At 53.3% G+C, this 18,497-nt stretch overlaps 1 protein-coding gene and 1 long non-coding RNA gene across 4 annotated transcripts in view; one reads left to right on the forward strand and one right to left on the reverse strand.

Moving 5' to 3' along the window:
* Positions 1 to 2,008: 2,008 nt before the first annotated feature.
* RNF220 (ring finger protein 220) overlaps positions 2,009 to 18,497 on the reverse strand; it is a 225,058-nt gene continuing 208,569 nt past the window's right edge. For 2 of the 3 annotated variants that reach the window (XM_019429020.2, XM_053896160.1), the window contains 9 exons: positions 17,824 to 17,945; positions 17,321 to 17,453; positions 9,080 to 9,176; positions 8,788 to 8,874; positions 8,594 to 8,649; positions 8,379 to 8,457; positions 4,033 to 4,141; positions 3,806 to 3,880; positions 2,009 to 3,062 (listed from right to left, as the gene is read on the reverse strand). In XM_019429020.2, the coding sequence (XP_019284565.1) occupies positions 2,991 to 3,062; positions 3,806 to 3,880; positions 4,033 to 4,141; positions 8,379 to 8,457; positions 8,594 to 8,649; positions 8,788 to 8,874; positions 9,080 to 9,176; positions 17,321 to 17,453; positions 17,824 to 17,945 (830 nt within the window). In that variant the 3' untranslated portion in view covers positions 2,009 to 2,990. The remainder of the gene's footprint in view (positions 3,063 to 3,805; positions 3,881 to 4,032; positions 4,142 to 8,378; positions 8,458 to 8,593; positions 8,650 to 8,787; positions 8,875 to 9,079; positions 9,177 to 17,320; positions 17,454 to 17,823; positions 17,946 to 18,497) is intronic. The other variant, XM_019429025.2, reaches the window with a different exon arrangement.
* On the forward strand, positions 8,081 to 18,474 carry LOC128775289 (uncharacterized). Its single transcript, XR_008419912.1, has 2 exons — positions 8,081 to 8,507; positions 17,030 to 18,474. It is a non-coding gene; the product is annotated as an uncharacterized LOC128775289 (long non-coding RNA).

An 18,497-nucleotide genomic window follows, 5' to 3' on the forward strand; every position in this document is an offset into this window, starting at 1 on the left:
GGGTTATCAAAGTGGGGAGGGTGGGATTGCTGATGAACCCCAGGGTTGATCTTTGACTTCTTGAAGGGAAGGTGAGCTTTGTGGGAGGTGCCAGAAAGGAGGGTCAGGCCGGGGCAGGGGCTATGATGTCCCTACCCCAAGGCCCCAGAAGGGCAAAGCCCTGCAGCATGAAGCACCATCCGCCTAGATCCCACTTAATAGTTCACCAAGAGAGGCTTCTCTGTGCTCACTGCCGGGGAGCCTGAGCCAGATGGGGAGCTGAGGATGCAGAGGTGGCAGGCCTGCCTGGGTCCGTCACACTACCAGGAAGCCACTGGTTCAGGAAAGCTGCAAGGTGTGTAACAGGCAGGTGGAGTGGGGAGCAGGAAGACAGTAGCGCCGTACAGGAGCTGGGACAAACTCAGTAGCCCTGAAGATCAGAACCAGGGCTGGGGGCCATTTGACTAAAACAATCAACTCCATCTTCTTGAGAGATGCACTTGGATCATCTCCAGGCAGGAGAGGGGGCTTCAGCCTTAGAGTTCTGTATCATCTCTCATTCTATAAGTCACTGCTGCACAATGCTGGCACGTAGTAGGTACTCAGTAAATATGTTGATTGGATGAGCCTGCTATGGTATTCAAGGGACTTGGTGGGGCAGGAATGGGCTTTGATAATTTGACAGTGAAGGAGATGGCTGGCCAAGTTCTGGGTGGCAGCTAACCCTTGATAGTCTCAGGGCTGATGGACTCTGTCTCAAGAGCTGAGCTCAATTTGCATCTGTCAGCCCTCTGGGACCGCTGAGACAGTTGCCTCCAATCCCCCGGTGCTGTGTGGTTGCATTCCTAGCCATGGCCAACAGGTGGCAGTGCTGCCTGGGCCATGAGACCAAGCTTAAGGATCCCGTGGCAGAGTGGGCTTCGTGCCCTCATGCAGGGTTAACGTCCCCTATTTGAGAGCATATGGCCCCTAGGGTGAGAGTAACCAGCCATCAGGGACTTGCTAAGTCCAAGACAAGGAGAGGGGAGAGTTGAGACCTGAAAGCAGCCAGCCCGATGTGAACTGGACATTATCCACCTCTCTTCCAAAACCAGCCATTACTGGGGCCGCCCTGCTTTGGCAGGACACTTACATTCCCCGGAATCTTGGGCCCCAGGTTTCTCCTATTTAGGATACTCGATGCCATCAAGCTGGGCGCGGGTCTTTGCAGGGCCTTCACTAGGCTCTAACCAAGAGGCAGGAGCTGCCAACTGGATCCTATTCTGTAGTATATGCATCGCAGGCACCCAGAGATCGGTGTGTCTAAGGTGGAGAATTTGGAAAGGTGGACGACGGGCCTGGTGTGTGAGAATGTGTAAAGGAAAGGACTCATCTGCAGTTGTGAGCACCTGCCAGAGCGCCCAGGATGTGGATTACTCACTGGCAGTGGGTAGCCTTGGGGATGATTTGATAGAGTGAATCTCTGGTGCTAGCTGGCCAGCTTCAGTTCCCTGACATGAAGGTCCACCTTGGAGAACTGGGGTTTCTACGGTAGCTATTTGAGAATCTAGGGAGTAGCTATACTGGGGTGCTGGTCACTAGAAAAAAGGTCGCAGAGACCAAGATGCTTGTTCCATTTGGTCCCTGGCTCATTTCTGGGCATTAGAAAGGTATAGGGGCTTGAGGCTTGTCTTTACCCAAGCTCATAGCTGCTTCTGCTCTAGATTGGGGGATAGAGCTTGCATCCCCTCTGTACCCCCAAGCTCTGACCTCTTCTGTGATTAATGAGCTGACGATTCTGCATCGATAAGGAATTAACCTGGAGCCCCTACCCATCAATAGTCAGGAGTCCAGGTCCCCAGCTCCACCCCCACCCCTGATGGGAGTGCTTCAGGCCCCCCACCCCCAGTGGACCAACCCTGCACTGCTTCTGCTTCACAGGGACATCCAAGTCCTCTTCCCCACACTGCTGCAGGAATTAACTCCTTAACTACCTCTGTCCATACCACCCCATCACCTACCCCTTCCTGCACACATACACACAGGCAGCAGCTGTTTATATTGGTTTAATCCATGTCAAATGTAGTTTACAAAGGGAAAGGACAAGTACCTTTGTATAGAATATACAGACACAGCATCACACCGTGGGGCCCACAGGAGGGGCGGGGGAGACCACTTTCCCTGGGAACAGCAGTTCTAATCCCAGGAATGGTTCTTGGTAGAAGGCTGGGCAGCCAGGAGCATACTCATCCAGCCCCAATCTCAGCCCCTGCTTCAGCTCGGTTCCCATTTCCTGTGTCTCCCCTCTCCCCCAACTCCTTATAAAGAGCCCCAGGAGCTAAGACTAAGGAGAGGATCGTGTCCCTTGAGGCATGTGCCCCATGTCTGGGGGAAGAAATATACACCACTGAACACCGAGCACGTGGGAGAGGGAAGGGATACCATGGGAGAGAGAGAGGCAGGCACCCTGAGAGGTGGATGGGCCGAGCCCCCAGCCAGCCCTGAAGGGGGCACTGCTTCCAGGTGTTCTTAAAAAAAGAAGAAAATCATACAACCAAAGGGGTGAGGGTGGAGTGGGGGGCGAGGGGTTGTCCCATTTATACACAACATTGTAAACATACACAGTCTATATTACATGTGCTTCAGTCTGGTGTTTGCATGTCTGTCTGTCCGTCTGTCAGTCTGGGGGCTGTATCTCAGGAGCCTTGCCCAACTATTCCCCTTCACTCCCACCTCCTTGCCCCACCTTGGGAACAAAACCCCAAACAGCAGTATGGTCCTCAGTTTTGGTGGGAACCAGCAGGCAAGGCCTGGGTCTCAGCCTCCACTCTGGCTCCAGAGTCGTGTGTGCGTGTGTGCGTGTGTGTGTATGTGTGTGTGTGTGTGTGTGTGCACGCACACGAATGTGCACGTGTGTGTGCGCATGTATGTACATGGGGAACCTGTGTGCAAATATGTACAAGGGGGAGGGTCACGTCACAGAGGCGGGCAGGTGGGGCTGCTCCAGGCAAGGCCTGCTGGGGGTGGCTAGCTCACAAGTAGATTCTCCGCAGGTCTCCGGGCGCTGTGATGGTGTTGCACTGAGGGCAGAGCTTCTTGGCACCCTGCAGGGAGAACAGGGAGGGCTCTGGTTATGCACACTATGCTGCATACTTGCTCATGAGAGCACCTGGGCCCAGAGCCATGTCCCCCTGCACCAGTTGTATGCTGGCACCTTGGTCCTGTCAGCCCAGGCTGGGGATGCATGGGCAGCCTCTGCAAGCAGGCAGGCATGCTCCTGTGTTGGGGGGACGCCAGGATCAAACCGCCTGGCCAGCCCCGCAGCGGGAGCCCCAGTAATGAGAACAAGGCTGGGTCCAGCTGTGGCTGCCTCGGCCCTAACGAGATTACATGCGGCCTTTGATCAGGACACAGAGCCCACGTCCGGGCCTTTTATTGCTGTCTCCGGGCGACATTTTAATGGCTGCTCCCGAGCGAAGAACAGGGGCAGGAGCAGAAGGAGCTTAGTAATGGCAGGGGGAGGGGCTGAGGCCCTAGTCCTGCTTATCCACACCCAGCCTCCTCCTGACCTGGGATCACACCAATACGTGTGATACAGTGGGCCTTGGGGGTGGGCAGAGCAGGCAGTGAACCCATGGAGGGAGAGAATTTAATAAAGCTGGTGGTGGAGACAAGAATGGGGGGAGTTTGGGGGGGTGAACATCCTGGTTTCCCGCTGCTGTGTTTGATGCTCGTGCTCTCCCCTGCCCTTGCACCTCCCTCCCCTCAAGCAGGCTCAAGCGTAAGCATGGACATGTGGGTAGCACCGGAAGTAGCCACCCACTCCCCAACCCCCATGCCACCTCACCAGGGTCCGCAGCCAGCACTCCTCGCAGTGCACATGCCAACACTGGATGGACGTTAGGGGCATCGAGTATGAGTCCTAGGGAGGAGGTGGGCAGAGAAGGAGGGGGGGGGGTCACTCTGAGGCTGGTCTACCCTCTAAAGAGCTCAGATCACAGTGCAGAGGCCCTTTCCAACCCCCAGAGGGCACTGAAGCCTGACCAAAGGCATCCCAGGTTCCCTTTCTCTCACCATACAGATGAGGCATTTGTAACGGTCCCCACGGGATAGCTGCCGTTCAAGTTCCCTGACCCGAGCCTTCAGGGCCTCAAACGTGGTCACAGCTGAATCTTCGGTGATTCTGTGAAGAGGACAGCATGGTTGGGCAGGCAGCAGGCTGACATCTCTAATCTGAACCTCCAGCCCACACCACCCTTAAATTCCAGAACTGCATATATAAATGTCTCCCGGATATCCCCGCCCCCCACCTGCCCATATCCTATATTTGGAAACTCCATCTTCTGGAATTGAACTCCTCATCCTCCTTGTTCTTCCACCTCCATCCTGGTCAATTTCCAAACCAGATACGTAGGAACCATTCTCAAACCATTGCTTCCCAGTCACCCTCGGCGCCCACAATCTGTCATCTAGCTCCTAGTATCTGTAGTCTCTCCACCGCTACCACTAGTCCAGGCCCTCATGACTTCTCCTACGATCCCTCCACTGACCTGAATGGCCCCTCTGCCTCCAGATCCCTCATTCCATTCTCCCAGCACCTAGAATTTTGCAAATTTGACTGTTTCTACTTCTAACATCTCAATGTTTCCCTCAGAATAAAGCTCTACTAAACTCCTCATAAACTGAGACCGGGGACTCCTTGGTCTAGCCCCAGCCTGCATCCTTCAGCACTGTGCCACACTTGATGCTCTATCCACACCAAACTATAAAGCCTCTCCACACGCTCCACCATTTTTCACTCCCTTGGCTTCCTGCGGCACTTTCTGCTTCCTCTGGGCCACCCTACCTCCTAACTCACCAGAAGCCTTTTCCAACCCTCCTGACAGCACCACTGCCGGTGGCTGCTCTTCTGTACTCTATAGCACCCTGCACCGGACTCCACCACAGCAACACAACTGCAAACGTCCTTGTCTCCTGTACGAGGCGTAGTTTTCCAAGGGCAAGCTGCCCATGCCACCAATACTGACTACGAACGTCAGCCCCCTGGCAGGCACGTGAGTATGAGTAAATCTTAGTTGACCGAAAAGCCAGTCTCACTCCTGGAACAGTCAGAGATGTGGGGACTGCGTGAGTCCCACAGAATCCAGTCCTGGGCCACAGGCCTGCCTACCTCAAGGGCTCCTTGTTGTTTCTTCCTGGGCAGGCATATCAGATGGCCTGAGAGTCCTCGCCTGCTGTTCAAGTCCTGCCCGTGAAGGTCCCCTGTAACTTCTTGAAGACTCTTTGGGCTGCAGTACTGAACTAGCTAGTGAATAGCTAGGACTATCCTGAGGACTGATCCCTCCTACCCCTCCTAAAACAAGTGGACAGAACCCAGAGGAGCTCACCGAGGGAGAAGAATGCTTCTTGGAGAAGACGCTACTAGAGATGGGCGTTAGGGAATAACAATGATGGTAATGCAAATAAAAGAGCCAACATTTATTAAGTGCTTACTGAATGCCAGGGCCTGTACTGAGGGATTGAAAATTATTATTTTATTTACACCTCACAAAACCCCATGAGGAGATTCGAATATTCCCATTTTACATATGAAGAAACTAAAGCAGCAAAGGAACATTAAATAGCTTGCTTATGGTTCACACAGAATGGGGGAGGTGGGATTCAAACCCCAAAGACAGATGCTGTGATCAACCAAGAACTACATGACTAACATTACAACACTGGAAATACCCAGGAGGAGCTGGGTCTCCAGGTCTAGGGACCAGTAGGAACACAGGCTAAGAGGCCCAAGAGACCCAGGTGGCTGTTTAAGGCTCACCTGTGGGTAAGTAGACAATGCTAAAGTGGGCAAGGAGATTCTATCAGAAAAGACTTCAGAGGCACAATCAGAAAGTGAAGTTTATCTCACAGGCAATGGGAAGTTGCTGGGGGTGTTGGAGGAGGGCTGTGACAGGGTAAGAGCTGAAGAGCTGAGGCTACAAGATGTATTCAATCAGGAGAAAGAGCGGACTGAGGGGGAATTGTAAGTGTGGTGCAGTGTGGTAGAGATGTTCTCCTAGGGTGAGCTGTTCTGCTAGCTTGGAGCAGAAAATCGGTTCAGAAAGCCTGAAAGCTTACAGATGGTCTTTCCCTGCTGGGCATAAGTGGTACTGGGGGGCACAGGGAGGATGGTGGGTAACATTCCACGGGCAACAACAAACTTTGATCTCTGACCTTTCTCTCTTAGGGCAGAAATACAGAATTTGAATTCGAATTTCTTAGCAGAAACACAGAATATGACTTCTCGATGGCTGTGTCCCTATGCCAGAGATGCCCTAGATCTATTATCCATAGGTCTGTGACTCCCTCTCTGCCCTACGTCTCTCCAGGGAAGCTGCAAAGGGCTTGACTCCATTTCCTCTGGCATTGGCTGATTCTCTGGAAGTGTCCATTCAACTTTCCAGATCTGGAAGCCTTCACCACCCCCTCTACCCTTACTATCACCAGCACAGCTGGCTCTTCCCCTGGCATTTTGCCCAATGCCATATGTGCCACCCCATCTGCTGGTAAATTCTTGACAAGGAGACAAGGATGGGTAGCTGTGCTCTCTTTCTCTCCCAACGACCATGCTGGGCATTTGCCTGGTCCTATGTAGTTATTTTGAAAATTGGGAAACAAAGGCCTGGAGTTGGGGGCACAGGGCTACCCCAGAGCTGAGCACTCTCAAACCCCAAATCAGAGGAGTTAGATATACAAAGCAAACAGGATGGGGCCAAGAGAGAATGAAGCCATCTCTCCCTTTATACCCAAAAGCTCCAAGGCCACATCCAACTCCAGAGCCCACCTTATTGTGGATTTGCTCAGCATACACCTGACCTCTAATCTCTGCTCTGGTGTAATACCCAATTCTCTAGCTCCTGATCCAGGCTGCTTCTGAGTTATTCCTGAGACCCTCCAAGGCATGGAGTGGAGAATTTCCTGGAAGAAACTATGGCATCCTACCTTCCTGCTTCCCCTAGGTGGTGAATAAGATCTAGGACAGGAACCTATGTTGTATACGAGGAAGAGAGAAGCCATAGGGACTGAAGGGTCCCAATCTGGGCAGATCCAGACCCAGTGGAGATCTCTGCATATGACTGAGTGTCTATGACGCATCCCAGAGAACCCTGCCTACTGGTTCCTGTGCTCACACAGGTGGGACAGAAGTCTCAACTTTCTCCAGCCTTGGGTGGGTAGTACCTTCATGGATGGCCACTAGCTCTGGCCCCCACCTCCCCCTCGGGCGCCATCCCTGATTAATGATCTTGTCTTTCTGATTTATGAGCAGCCCCTCCAGACGAGGGTGGGCGCCCCTTATGGCCCCGCCCGCCCCGCTCAGCTGGAGTAGGAGAGAATTATTAAATAAACATCCATACGTCATTCCTCCCCCCCCCCCCCCCCCATGCTGGTTGCGCCGAACCCGTGCGGCCCGCTCCAGCACTGACACGGAGCAGCTGCGGTGATTCATGGGCAGCCGGGCCCCGAGCCGCGGCCCATACATCATGCCAGCAGCACTCGCGGCCCCGGCCGAGATAAACTGATCAACCACAACGGGCTGGAATGAATTTATGACAACACAAAATGGAGGGAAACAAATGGGAGGTGACCCTGGGCCACCGACCCAGCCCTGCACCGGCCTGCAATCCACTCTCCTGGCAGGAGGCAAGATGGAACACTGGCCCTGGAATGAAGAGGCTGCCTTTTAACCCCAGGCAACCTAGCCTCCAGCAGAGAGAGGGGTGGGGTGCGGGGAGTTAAGCAATGGCCAACAGCAGCAACTCCAGGCAGCCAGAGCTGGACAATACCACCTCTTGGGCCAGAACTGGCCTTGCATGGGCTTCTGGAAAGACAGTAAGATGCCCAACTGATTTGCTTGTGGCTCCTGGGGATCCAGGCCAGGGGCTGCCCAGCCCCATGTGAAGTGCTAACAGATCCCCTTTTCCCCTGCCAGAGAACCTAGGCCAAAAATTCCTACCAGAAGTGATGAGACCCAATGCTCCTGCCTAAAACCCACTGCAAGCGCCACCCGGGACAAGAAAAATGAAACCAATTTAGCTCCCGATTAAGAAACAGAAACTGGAGATGAATCAAGTGCGCCGGCTGGGCTGGGCGGCCATACATCACATTCCCGGGCGGAGGCCGCCGCAGCGGGCAGGCAGGCAGGCGGACTACTCCTCCCTCCGCCAAGACTCCCAGGGCCGTGGCCCAGTGATCAATTCACAGAGTCATGCTTAGCACCAGCTGGGCCCCAATGCCCGTCGTGTGCCCAGGGCTGCAGGATTAAGTCGCGTTCTGGAGGCCAGGAGCCTTAGCAGCAGGCCTTCCTGCTAGCAAAGAGCCCCTCTCTCCCCCCTCCCTCTGAACTGCCATTCCAGAGGCCCCCCTCCTGGCCAGACACTCACTTCTCGATGTCACTATTCTTGCAGGTCTTCTGCATGGCTTCCTGCTTGCTGCTCTCACCGTTGCTGGTAGATGGCATCTCTGCTGGGACAGAGGGGCAACTCATACTCTGGCCAGACTGGGCAGCACAGGTGAGGGGCTGGGCTTGAGTCAGTCACCACCACCCAAAGAGGTCTCCTCTACCCATTAATTACTCCTGTGGTGGGTCAGGACTTACCATCACTGGCCCATTTAGAGAACTCGGGCGTGATGCGTGTGCTGGGAGGGCCGCCACTAGGGAAAGGAGAAGAAAAGAACAAAGTGAGCTCTAAAGGCAGGTGGGGCAGCCCTGAGAGTGGGTACTAGGCTGACCCCTGCCTCAGGACTTCCCACCCCTCTATCCCACCCACCCAAGCCTGTGCCCACACTTGCTTTAGGACTGCACCCCGGAGTGCCTCTCTCTCCTTGGCTTCACCAGGCTCCTCGCCTGTGCAGGGGATGACGTCAGCTTCTGTGTATCTGGCATGGTGGTCAAGGACAACAGATCCTAGTTTACAGTAGGCCATGAAGGTTGAATCCTAGTTAAAGCTCAGACACTGACCCCAAAGGGGGGGGGGGTGGGGTGTGGATGGTATGGGCAAGTACCAGAGGTGCTGGCTACTTTTTAAATTCCCTTTGACCTGTCCCACCAGCCCCACCTTGTCCCACAGTGCCCCAAGGATACTGTGGCTTCCCATACTCCAGAGTGTCATCCCCATCCACATCCAGGTCAGCATCACTGTCCGGATTCTCCTTGCCGCTGCACATGACGAAGCCAGAGCCTGTGGGAAGCAGGACGTGAGGAGGGCCAGGGGCCAGCAAGACTAGGCCAAGAGTGCCCTTTCTGTTCTCCCTAGGTAGGGGTCAGGTTTTGGGCCAGGTAAGGCTCAGAAATTTGGGCCTGGAACATAGAAAGCCAATTACTTAGGTACTCGTGGCTCTGACACTCCAATCCCTTTCACTCTGCGTACCTCATCCTTCTCTGCCACTTCCTGCTGCTCCTAGTGGTCTCTGCTCATAAACTAGACCATTCATACACTATGTTAGGTCCTCAGGAGACACCCAAGCTAGCCCTGCTGCCCACCTGTCTTCTAGGTCTAGGAAGAGCAGGAAGAAGACACAGAAATTCAGGTCTACAAGGCTATCCCCAACCAGGACCTGGGCATCCCCCTGTGTCCCATGGTCCAGCCTGACAGTCCATCAGAGGGAAGAGCAAACTGGCTAGGGCCAGTCAGAGGCACACAGCAAGACCCCCAGCCAATGTCCTGATTTTGGCCGCCAGGTCCTTGCCAGCAAAAACACCAGGCAGCTGTTCAAATATTTGGTGTCTGAAGCGCCTGACATTAATTATTCATCTCCACCTCACTCAGCCCAGATTCCTGGACAAGTGCAGTTATAAAGGGATTAGGAAGGGACAGATGAGGGAGGAAGGCACGCACACCTGCTTCTGAAAGCAATCCATGAAGACAAGCAGGCTGGGTGGACACAGGGCCGTTGGCCAGGCAGGTGGCTGTCCCTACCAAGGTGTGCTTGGCCTAGCCACTGGTAGACCCCTGGCCAATGGGGAGTGGGGGAGCTGCTGAAGTCACATTAGGCCCCCTTAACCTGCTATGTGCTCTGACACCCAGGACCACCCTTCCTGATGGCCAGGGTCAGGGGCCACAAAGCCGATTGCTTCTCCCTCCCTGCCTCTGACTCCTCTCAGTGGACTGAGACCATACCCTATTGGCCAGCATAGCAACCATGCCAGGACAGAGAGAGATGAAAACGATGGAATCTGTGGCAAGTAGAAGCAGCAAGGAAATCATCAAAGAGATGAGGAAGCAGCTCAGGGTTCTGTCTGATAATCTCATAAATTTCTTCTTATCCATTCTTTCCACTCTCATCAGGATGACAATCTTATAACGGGTCCTCGAGCCTCTTGTCTATTCCTTTATCCTGCTTACCATATGGCTCTGACCATTCCTTTCCCAGCTCCAAAACCAGCTATGGCTTCCCACTGCATACAAAATCTTCTCAGCCAGATCCGTCAAGATGTGGATGCACCTACTTCTCCACCTTTGCTCTTTTTCTCATTTTACTCCATAAGCCAGATGCCTACAGATACGCTATTTACTGCTCTTCAGAAAACCCTGTATATCCTGTTCTTGAGACTTTAGCTTGTGCTATTCACTCCATGTGGAAAGTTCTCCATCTTTCAAGTCCATTTCCAAAGCATTTTCTTCCTGATCTTTCTTCTCCCATCTACACCTCTGGTCTCTGGTCTCACAAAGGCTCCATCCATCCCAAAGGCAAACAGCACAAGGGAAAGAGAGAAGCTAGGCACTGCCTAGGCTCCACCCCTCCCCGACAATCCTCATTTCCCCCTCTACACTGAGGCATCAACAAACTCGAGGCAGCAGGCAGGTCAGCAGCAGGGCCATTAAGCTGAGAAAACACCAAGTTACAGCTCTGTCTCCTGTTCACAGCCAGGTGTCCTGACAAGCAATTCCCTCCTTGTGGGTGAGTGGCACCTCTATAAACCCTCTGACAGTTTGGGAGACAAACTCTGCCATCAATCAGAATGTAGCTATCAGGTTCACTTACAGCCTGTGCCCCCGAACCCTGCCAACGCCCCCGCCCCCACGTACATGCAGCTCAGCAGTCAGCCTCCCATCTTTGCCTCAGCCTGGCCCTGCCCAGCCCTGCCTGGTAAGTGGACAAAAAGGAAAGCAAAGAATCCATGGCAAAGCTGATAAAACAGGGTACCCCAAAGATGCCAGGAAAGGTCCCAGTTTCTCAACACAGAAAGTAGCCCAATGGCCTGAAGTCCTCTCCTCTGACAGGCCTAGAACAGGACTCATACTCCAGCAGAGCATAGCTACTGTGCTTTCCCCAACCCTATGTGTTTGCTCGTGTTCCTGTGCTTTTGTACATCTTATTACCTCTTCTCCCTCCTGGTCTACAAAACAGATGCCTGCTTGTTCTGCAAGTCTGACCTAGCTCAACCACGCTTCCTGTTAGGAACTCACAGTGCCTATATGCATAGCTGCTCCAGAAATACTTCCGCAATGAACTCACCTCAGGAATATTCTTTCAGCCTTTACTGAGCTCATCCTCTGCCTGGGTTGGCATTGGAGACAAAGAATTTCAAGATCTGATCCCCACCCTCAAGGTGCTCAGTGTGGAGACTTCCCCAGGTATTTCTATACAGATAGGTGTCCTTTCCTTGGTGTCCACATGGACTCCTATGGAACTCCAAAGTCATTACATGTATTGTCATGGTCCCTCACGGACTGAAAGCCCAGGTCTGACTCACTACTGTGATCTCAGCACCATCCAGCAGACCTGGCCAGGCCCAGAGCAGGTGCTATACAAGACACCCCAGCAGAAATGACTAACCACTGATGATACTGTTCTACGAAGTGCTGAGAGCCCTGCGTCAGAAAGGAGGCTGAGGTGTGAAGCCACTCAGGATACAACCTTCCCTATCAGCTTCCCCCAGCTGGGTGGTAACCTCCTGCTCCTCTGACCAGCCAGGCAGGACAGAGAGCATGGCACATCTTATCTGCCAAGGAAAAGGCCTGTCTCTGGTCTGAGCAGTTCATTCTGACCCTGACCCCATCCTGCAGTGGAGACAGATGTTGGGAACTTCTTCCTACCCCCACAGGTGTTCAGAACGGGCTGCCACTGCCAATTTCCCTCTTATGCTGCCCCAGCCTGCTCCAACCTCCTTCCCAGCACATTAAACTTTATTTTCTTAATGAAATGTCACTTGCTGACTTCTGGCAGAATCATAATAAAAAGAAACGGCCATAAAGCCATTTTACGCAGACAGCGCCCCCACCAGCTTGCCCCCCCCCTTCCCTGGTTTGAGAGGAAAGCTCCACAGTCATTTTATGTTCTCAGCTGCTGGCACATCCCAAGCCAGTACTCAGAGGCAAGATGGCACACAGAGCTCCTTTCCAAGCCTCTGGCTCCTGTTCTGTATAGCTCTGGGGATAACAAGCAAGCTGCCACTCCTGCTGCTGCTATCCAGGGAAGAGACTCAGCTCCCTGGACCTCCAAGATGACCTGGAGTACCCTTTAGTCAGCAGGGGAGGCCCCTTGCTATGGCTCAGCCCCACCTAAAGTAGCACAATGTGCTGGGCTGCTATCTATAAGCAAACTGAGCCTGATGGTCAATGACACTCAGCAGAGTGGGTTCTGGGAGGGTGGGCAGTGTGAAAAATCCCTTCCCTGCAAATGAGTACTTGGCAACAGAGAAAAAGAGGATTCGGTACAGAAATGATAAGCAAGTCTAAATTTTATAAAAATGACCCCTCTCCCATAAACTCATTTCTTCCTGGCTCATTGAGGAGAAGAAAAAAAAAAAAAATCAGTGTTAATTTAATCAATCGATTAGGTGATCGATTGAGAAACTGGAGATGCCCGTTTACTGGGGGCACTAACGTCCTGGAACCTGAAACCACAAAAAAAAGGAGCCATCAATTTCCTCACCTGCTGCTCCTAACAAAACCAGAGCCCAGGGAGAAAGGAAAGTCTTGGGGCCCTCCAGAGGCTGTGCTCTTGTGGCGGGGGCGGGGGGGTTGTGTGTGTGGGGAGGAGACAGGGGCAGCAGCTTCCGGAGAGTTTTACACTGGAATTAGTTACAGATGCAGTTACGGTGTCTTGTGTAAACGCCATCGATTGGGGAGCTGACAGTCTGGGGAGCTGCGATGCGGGACAATCAATCGGCCTGCAGTGTCACCTGCCACCTCGCTGAACAGTTGACAATGCAATTATCCAGTGTGGAGGCAGGGAGTTGGCGTGTGTCAAACGCACTTAGCCACTTTCCGGGCCTCCTCAATAACGCGTTTCACTGCCTCACGTCAGGAGAGACGCAGAGAGACAGACGCCGTTTAAAACCATTGATACTTGCTCCTTCTGCTTGCACTCCCTCTGTCCCAGCTTAACAATTGTGTTCCAAAAGGCGATTAAATCCCCGTCAGTCGCCACAGGGGACGGAGGTGCCCTGCTCTTTGCCACCTCTTCTCACCCCTCCCACCAGGCGACAGTTATAACTAAAGGTGGTAGGGAGCTGGAAGGCAGCAGCCCTAACCCTCTCCATATCAAGACTGCCTCCAGCAGTCGGCTGTTCCAACACCTGTCACTGACCAGACAAGGCAGCACGGCTGCACTGGGGAACATTTTTAGCAGCTGGGGCTCCCACCTTCTGGGAACTAACATGCCAAAGGGAGCAGGGGCTAGGGGAAGGCCTACTTCTCCGTGCCCTTGGACTCACAAAACCTCTCATTCCCTGACTCAGAATCTCGTGAAGTTTTAGCAAGCAACAGCCAGTTAAAAAATCTGTGCCACAGCTACCCTGCCTGTCCTCTCCATGAGATCTCATCCCAGACTACTTGGAAGCAGCCTAAATCCAAGACAGGAACCTGAGAAAAATGCAGTCCCTAGGCTAGGATCTGGGCAGGGCAGAGGCCTGAAGAGCAGTTCTCTTAGTCCCCATAGTCTCCCTCCCCTCCACCTGTTTGCTTCAAAGGGGCTCAGTGCTGGATTCTAGTAATGTGTTTCCCCGCCAGGGCTCAGAGAGACAGCTGCAGCACCTTCTATTTCCTGTGCAGCCTCCTGGGAAATTTTTCCATCTTGCCACTCTTGTGCCTGCCACATCACTGTCACCTTATCTGAAATCAACCATTCCTATGTCCTCTCTCCAGCCTGTCCACTCCAGATATGGTGGGCTCCAGGCTCCCCAAATCCAGCTGGGTGAACTTTCACTGGCAACCAATCCAGGGGAGGGATCAAAGCTCAACATGAGTCTCTTCTCTAGGACCCAGGACTGGAGATAGAAAATGAGGAAAGGTGTGGTTCGTCTGTCACATACCTTCTTGACTACAGATTGGAGTACGTTTGTCCTCAAGGGCTGTATGATTAGGTTTTCCCTGGGGCCTGCTACTCTAGCCCAGAGGCTTCTTGCTCTGCTCAGGGCTGGCATGGTACCCCAGAAGAGTTATCTTTTACTCCTAGCTGCTGAACTCTCTCAGGGGAATGTTGGTGAAGCACTAGGCCCTGTGCCACCCTCTATGCAACTATAATGCTGGGTGGGAGGAAACAGCAGTAGCAGGTTAGCAAACCTAAGGTACTGAGAGGTCCAACAGCTTAGGCACACAGTCCAGAATTTCTGAGAACTAAGAAGGCCACAGTATTTCCTAGACACTGAAAGTTTTAGGCCTTCCAACCTACTCTCTTGAAATCTTTATTTCCTTTAGCCTCTTAAAGATCTATGTCCAGCTGGACCTATCTTGGTGCTTACCTGTTCTGTCTGGTCCTTCATTTTGTTCTAAAGTCCCAATGCCAAACACTCCTGGGCCTGAGCTATCCGGTCTTGCCCTCAATAGCCATAGGTCCAACTGCAAGGCCCGTTCCCCTCAGTCAAGTGTCTCCACCAAAACTCTCGCTTGTTCACTGGCTCCACAGCAGATTATGTTCAAGGTAACAGATCTGCTCCATCAAACCAGTTCCCAGTGGGCCTGGTGGGAAGCTTTGCTGAGGATGACGAAGGGGCCCTGGTCTGGGGGAAGGAATAGGGGATGATCGGATATAGGAACTTATCTGCAATTCTTCAATTCTTTCATATCTAACAAGGACAGCAATCTCTGTTCTGTCAGCACGCACAGCGCAGCTTAAATGGGCCTCACTGCTCGCCCGCTCATCCTGCCTCTGCTCCCTCTCTCTGAAGTCGGCTGGGCAGCTTCTTCAGCCGGCGTTATCACTCCCTCTAACCGGTCTTGGCAGGCAATCTAATTCCTCCTGAAAAGGTCACCGCCATTTTAACTGCCTTTCAATCACATTAAGCACGCGCTGCCCGGCTTGCGGCCCGGCCCGCCCGGCGGGCGATCAATGCACCACACTGACACCAGCCCGCCTGGCGGGGCCACACCCAACCCCCCAAGAGTTGGGGCCTACCAGTCCTGGCCAGGGAGTGTAGACTGACAGATGGCCAGTTTCTGCAGACAGGGTTTCAGGGGGCAGAGGCAGTCGGGATCAACCAGGGCCTCCTTTGATGCCCCCCCCACTGAGGAGCCTCAGCCTCCTCTGCTCCACTGTGCCCCGCTCTCTGCCTCGTGGCCCCCGCTGATCTTGCTGTAAAACAGCCTTTCAAGTCTGCCTGTCTTTTGACTGCACTAAGCTGTTTAAGAGGCAGCAGCGGCTTCTATCAGGCAAGCTGGAACCATTCTCTGCAGATAAAGGCACCTCCGGCCCTGCTCCCTCTTCAAGCCTCACTCTCATTCTCGCTCTCCAAATCGCTCAAAGAAAAGCCCCCTTTGAACTCCCCTCAGGAATTCTTGAAAGGAACAACCTCATAGTGTAAACACTCAGAGAAAACTGACACCCGCCCAGGGCCTAAGAGCACCGCACACCGGCTCTCCAAGTGCATCCCAGCGCGGGGAAATACTGTCAAATCAGCAGGCCTTATGCAGCTTTATCCCCTGTAAGCCTTGTCTGGTGCCCAGAAACCATCAGGTCCAGATCTGTGCCAAGAAACCTAAGAAGTTGCCACAGTAATAGAAGGCGTGAGTATTTCCAGCTGCCAACAGAGCGAACCCAGAGCAGCATCCTGCAACTGACCCTGAATGGGCTGTCACCAGACACCTGCGTGTACCACTCCCAGGATCCTGGTCTTTGCCGCTCATCTTCTCAGGGCCTCAGGCACTCTAAAACTCTGGGACAGGACAATAGCGAAGTGGCAAATGAACTCTCCACTCAGGCTCGGGCAATGGTTTGGGCTGATTTACCTTCCTGATTTACACTCTGGCTTGCCCCAAATGCTTGGAGAATGAGAGAAACCCAGAAGCATAATGCCCCACCTGGGCTTGCTGCCCCTTCACGTATCCAGTCTGCACTGCACGGTACTATGGAGACCACTCCTCGAAACCAGCCCATGCAGCAAAGCCCCCATAAGTCAGACACCCTCTTCCCAGCTGCTGTGAGATTCCCCGGGGACCAAACACACCAGGGCTCCCAAGGGTGTTGCCCAGAGAATTGGAGGCAGATGGGAAGCAGATTGGTTCACTTAATGATTGTAAGGTGCAGAGCCAGCTGTGCTTGTGCACAGAGAGCCGGAGGCCAGGAGGCAAACTGCTTCCCTTTCCTCCTGCCCAAAGCAGAGGAGTCTGACAAGAGGACACGACCCTGGGCATCCAACCTGTGTACTGTTTGACCTGGTGAGGGGTGGGAGACTTCCACTGAGCGAAGTCATATCCCTCCAAGGAGCTAGGAGGGTAATGGAGCTGTGCAAAGCCCTGTAGACCCCTCTGCAGCAACTGGGGAGCCCAAGGGAAGCAAGGAGCAGCTGGGCCCAGGCCCCTCTTGCTTCAGGGCAGAGGGCACCCAGGGAGAAGGGATGGGATCAGAGCTAAAATTAGATTCACCAATGAAGCTCAGGGGAGGTCAAATTTTGCCATAACTCACTCTCTCCTCTGTAACTGATTTCCCTGACGTGGGGTTGAGGAGGAGGAGGAAAATCCAATGTGTTTGCCTGGAAGCCCTGAGGGCCCCCAGTGCTGGAGGTGTACAGCAGGTTGCTGGATTCTCATTTATCAGCCTTAAGAGGGATGGAGTGATAAATGCATAACCGTCCCTTTAATATTTTATGCAGGTGCTAACGCGGCTTGGCTGTCACCTTCAATGCATCACCCGAGGCTGAGAGCCCCCCTCGTCATTCCTAGCTTGCAGCCTCACAATTCCATTTCCCCACCCAAATACATCCATTTTAATATGCACATCACAGGCAGGCAGCACGGTCACAAAGGAGCCCCGCCAGCAGCAGTTCCCACGTGGTGGAACGGATGACCAGCCACCAGCCCTGGCCTCTTGGCTCCCAACAGATGGATACCCAGCAGAGGCCTGGCCGCCAGAATGCCACTGCTTATGTGTCAGCTGCTTGTACCTCGGAAACCACCTTCCAGGAGAGTGGTGGCCCGTATCCGCTTCTGCCCGCACCACTCATATTCCTCAAAGCGGTTGCTATTCTCATGCTCGATGTCCACAGCATCGTCCTCGGCCACACAGGAGCCTTCCCTCTGTGAAGAGCAGAGTAGGATCATGTGGGTCCCAGGCCACCACTACCTGCTCCCCAGGGTCTACGAGGAGGGCACAGCCCTAACCTCCAGCTTTGGTGAGCCAGATGGGCCTCCAGATCTAGGGTCCCTTTCACATAAACCAATCTGGAGGTCGAAGACCTGGGCCTCTTCCCAATTATTTTCCATTGGAGCCCCAGGGGAGGAGTGGAAGAATGAAAGCAAAGGAAGAGGGCAAAGAACAGAGAGGAAAAAGCTGCTGAGACCACATGGAGACCCCAACACAGCCCATAAATCTGGGGGTAGTCAGCAGCTAGTGTAGGGGAAGGGAGGGAGGAAGGGGTGAAGAGGTAGGTAGTGATGGCCCCTCTACCTTAGAAAGGCAATGCTCCACATGCCTACTCATCTCCTGCTCCGATCCTGCCAGGGGGCGGTTGCACAGGGGACATACCTGCCCTTCATCTTGCTTCCTCCGTTTCATTTTCCCAATCCGAGCTGCATGGAGAAACCGAAAACAAAGCACAGAACAGGCGAACGGTCACTGTAGCTCCCCTGGTCCCAGTGGAGCTGACACATCCTGACCCCTTGCCAGCCATTAGCCCTTTTGTTCAGTGCCTGATCTGGCCCTCATTATGCAGCGCCTTCTGCTCCTTTGGGGACCGAGCCTTGCCAAGAGCACCTGGGGAGGAGGCTGGTGGTAGGCCAGTAAAGTGTCCACTCTGGCCACAGCTGGCTCAAGTTCAATCCATACTCCCCTACCTGCAGCCTTCAGTAAGTCCAGTGAGCAAAGACATTCCAAGTTGCTAGATATCTGCCCAGAAACCCAAGACCATGGGCTCTCTTAAAGAACATCTCTTGGCTAGAACCCAAGGTCCCTCCAGGGGCCTGATTTGGCCTGCTGTTCACTCATCACCCTTTTTTTTGTTCCAGGGCCAAGGGCCCTGAGGTATAGCCCTTAGTATCCTACCTAGAATCCCTCAGGAAGATTTTCTCTCATGTCCAGATACCATTAAAAAAAAATAAATAAATTAAAAAAAAAAAAAATAT

Source organism: Panthera pardus, unplaced genomic scaffold (assembly GCF_024362965.1).
Source record: "Panthera pardus isolate Hobbes unplaced genomic scaffold, ASM2436296v1 HiC_scaffold_11, whole genome shotgun sequence".
Taxonomy (NCBI): Eukaryota; Metazoa; Chordata; class Mammalia; order Carnivora; family Felidae; genus Panthera; species Panthera pardus.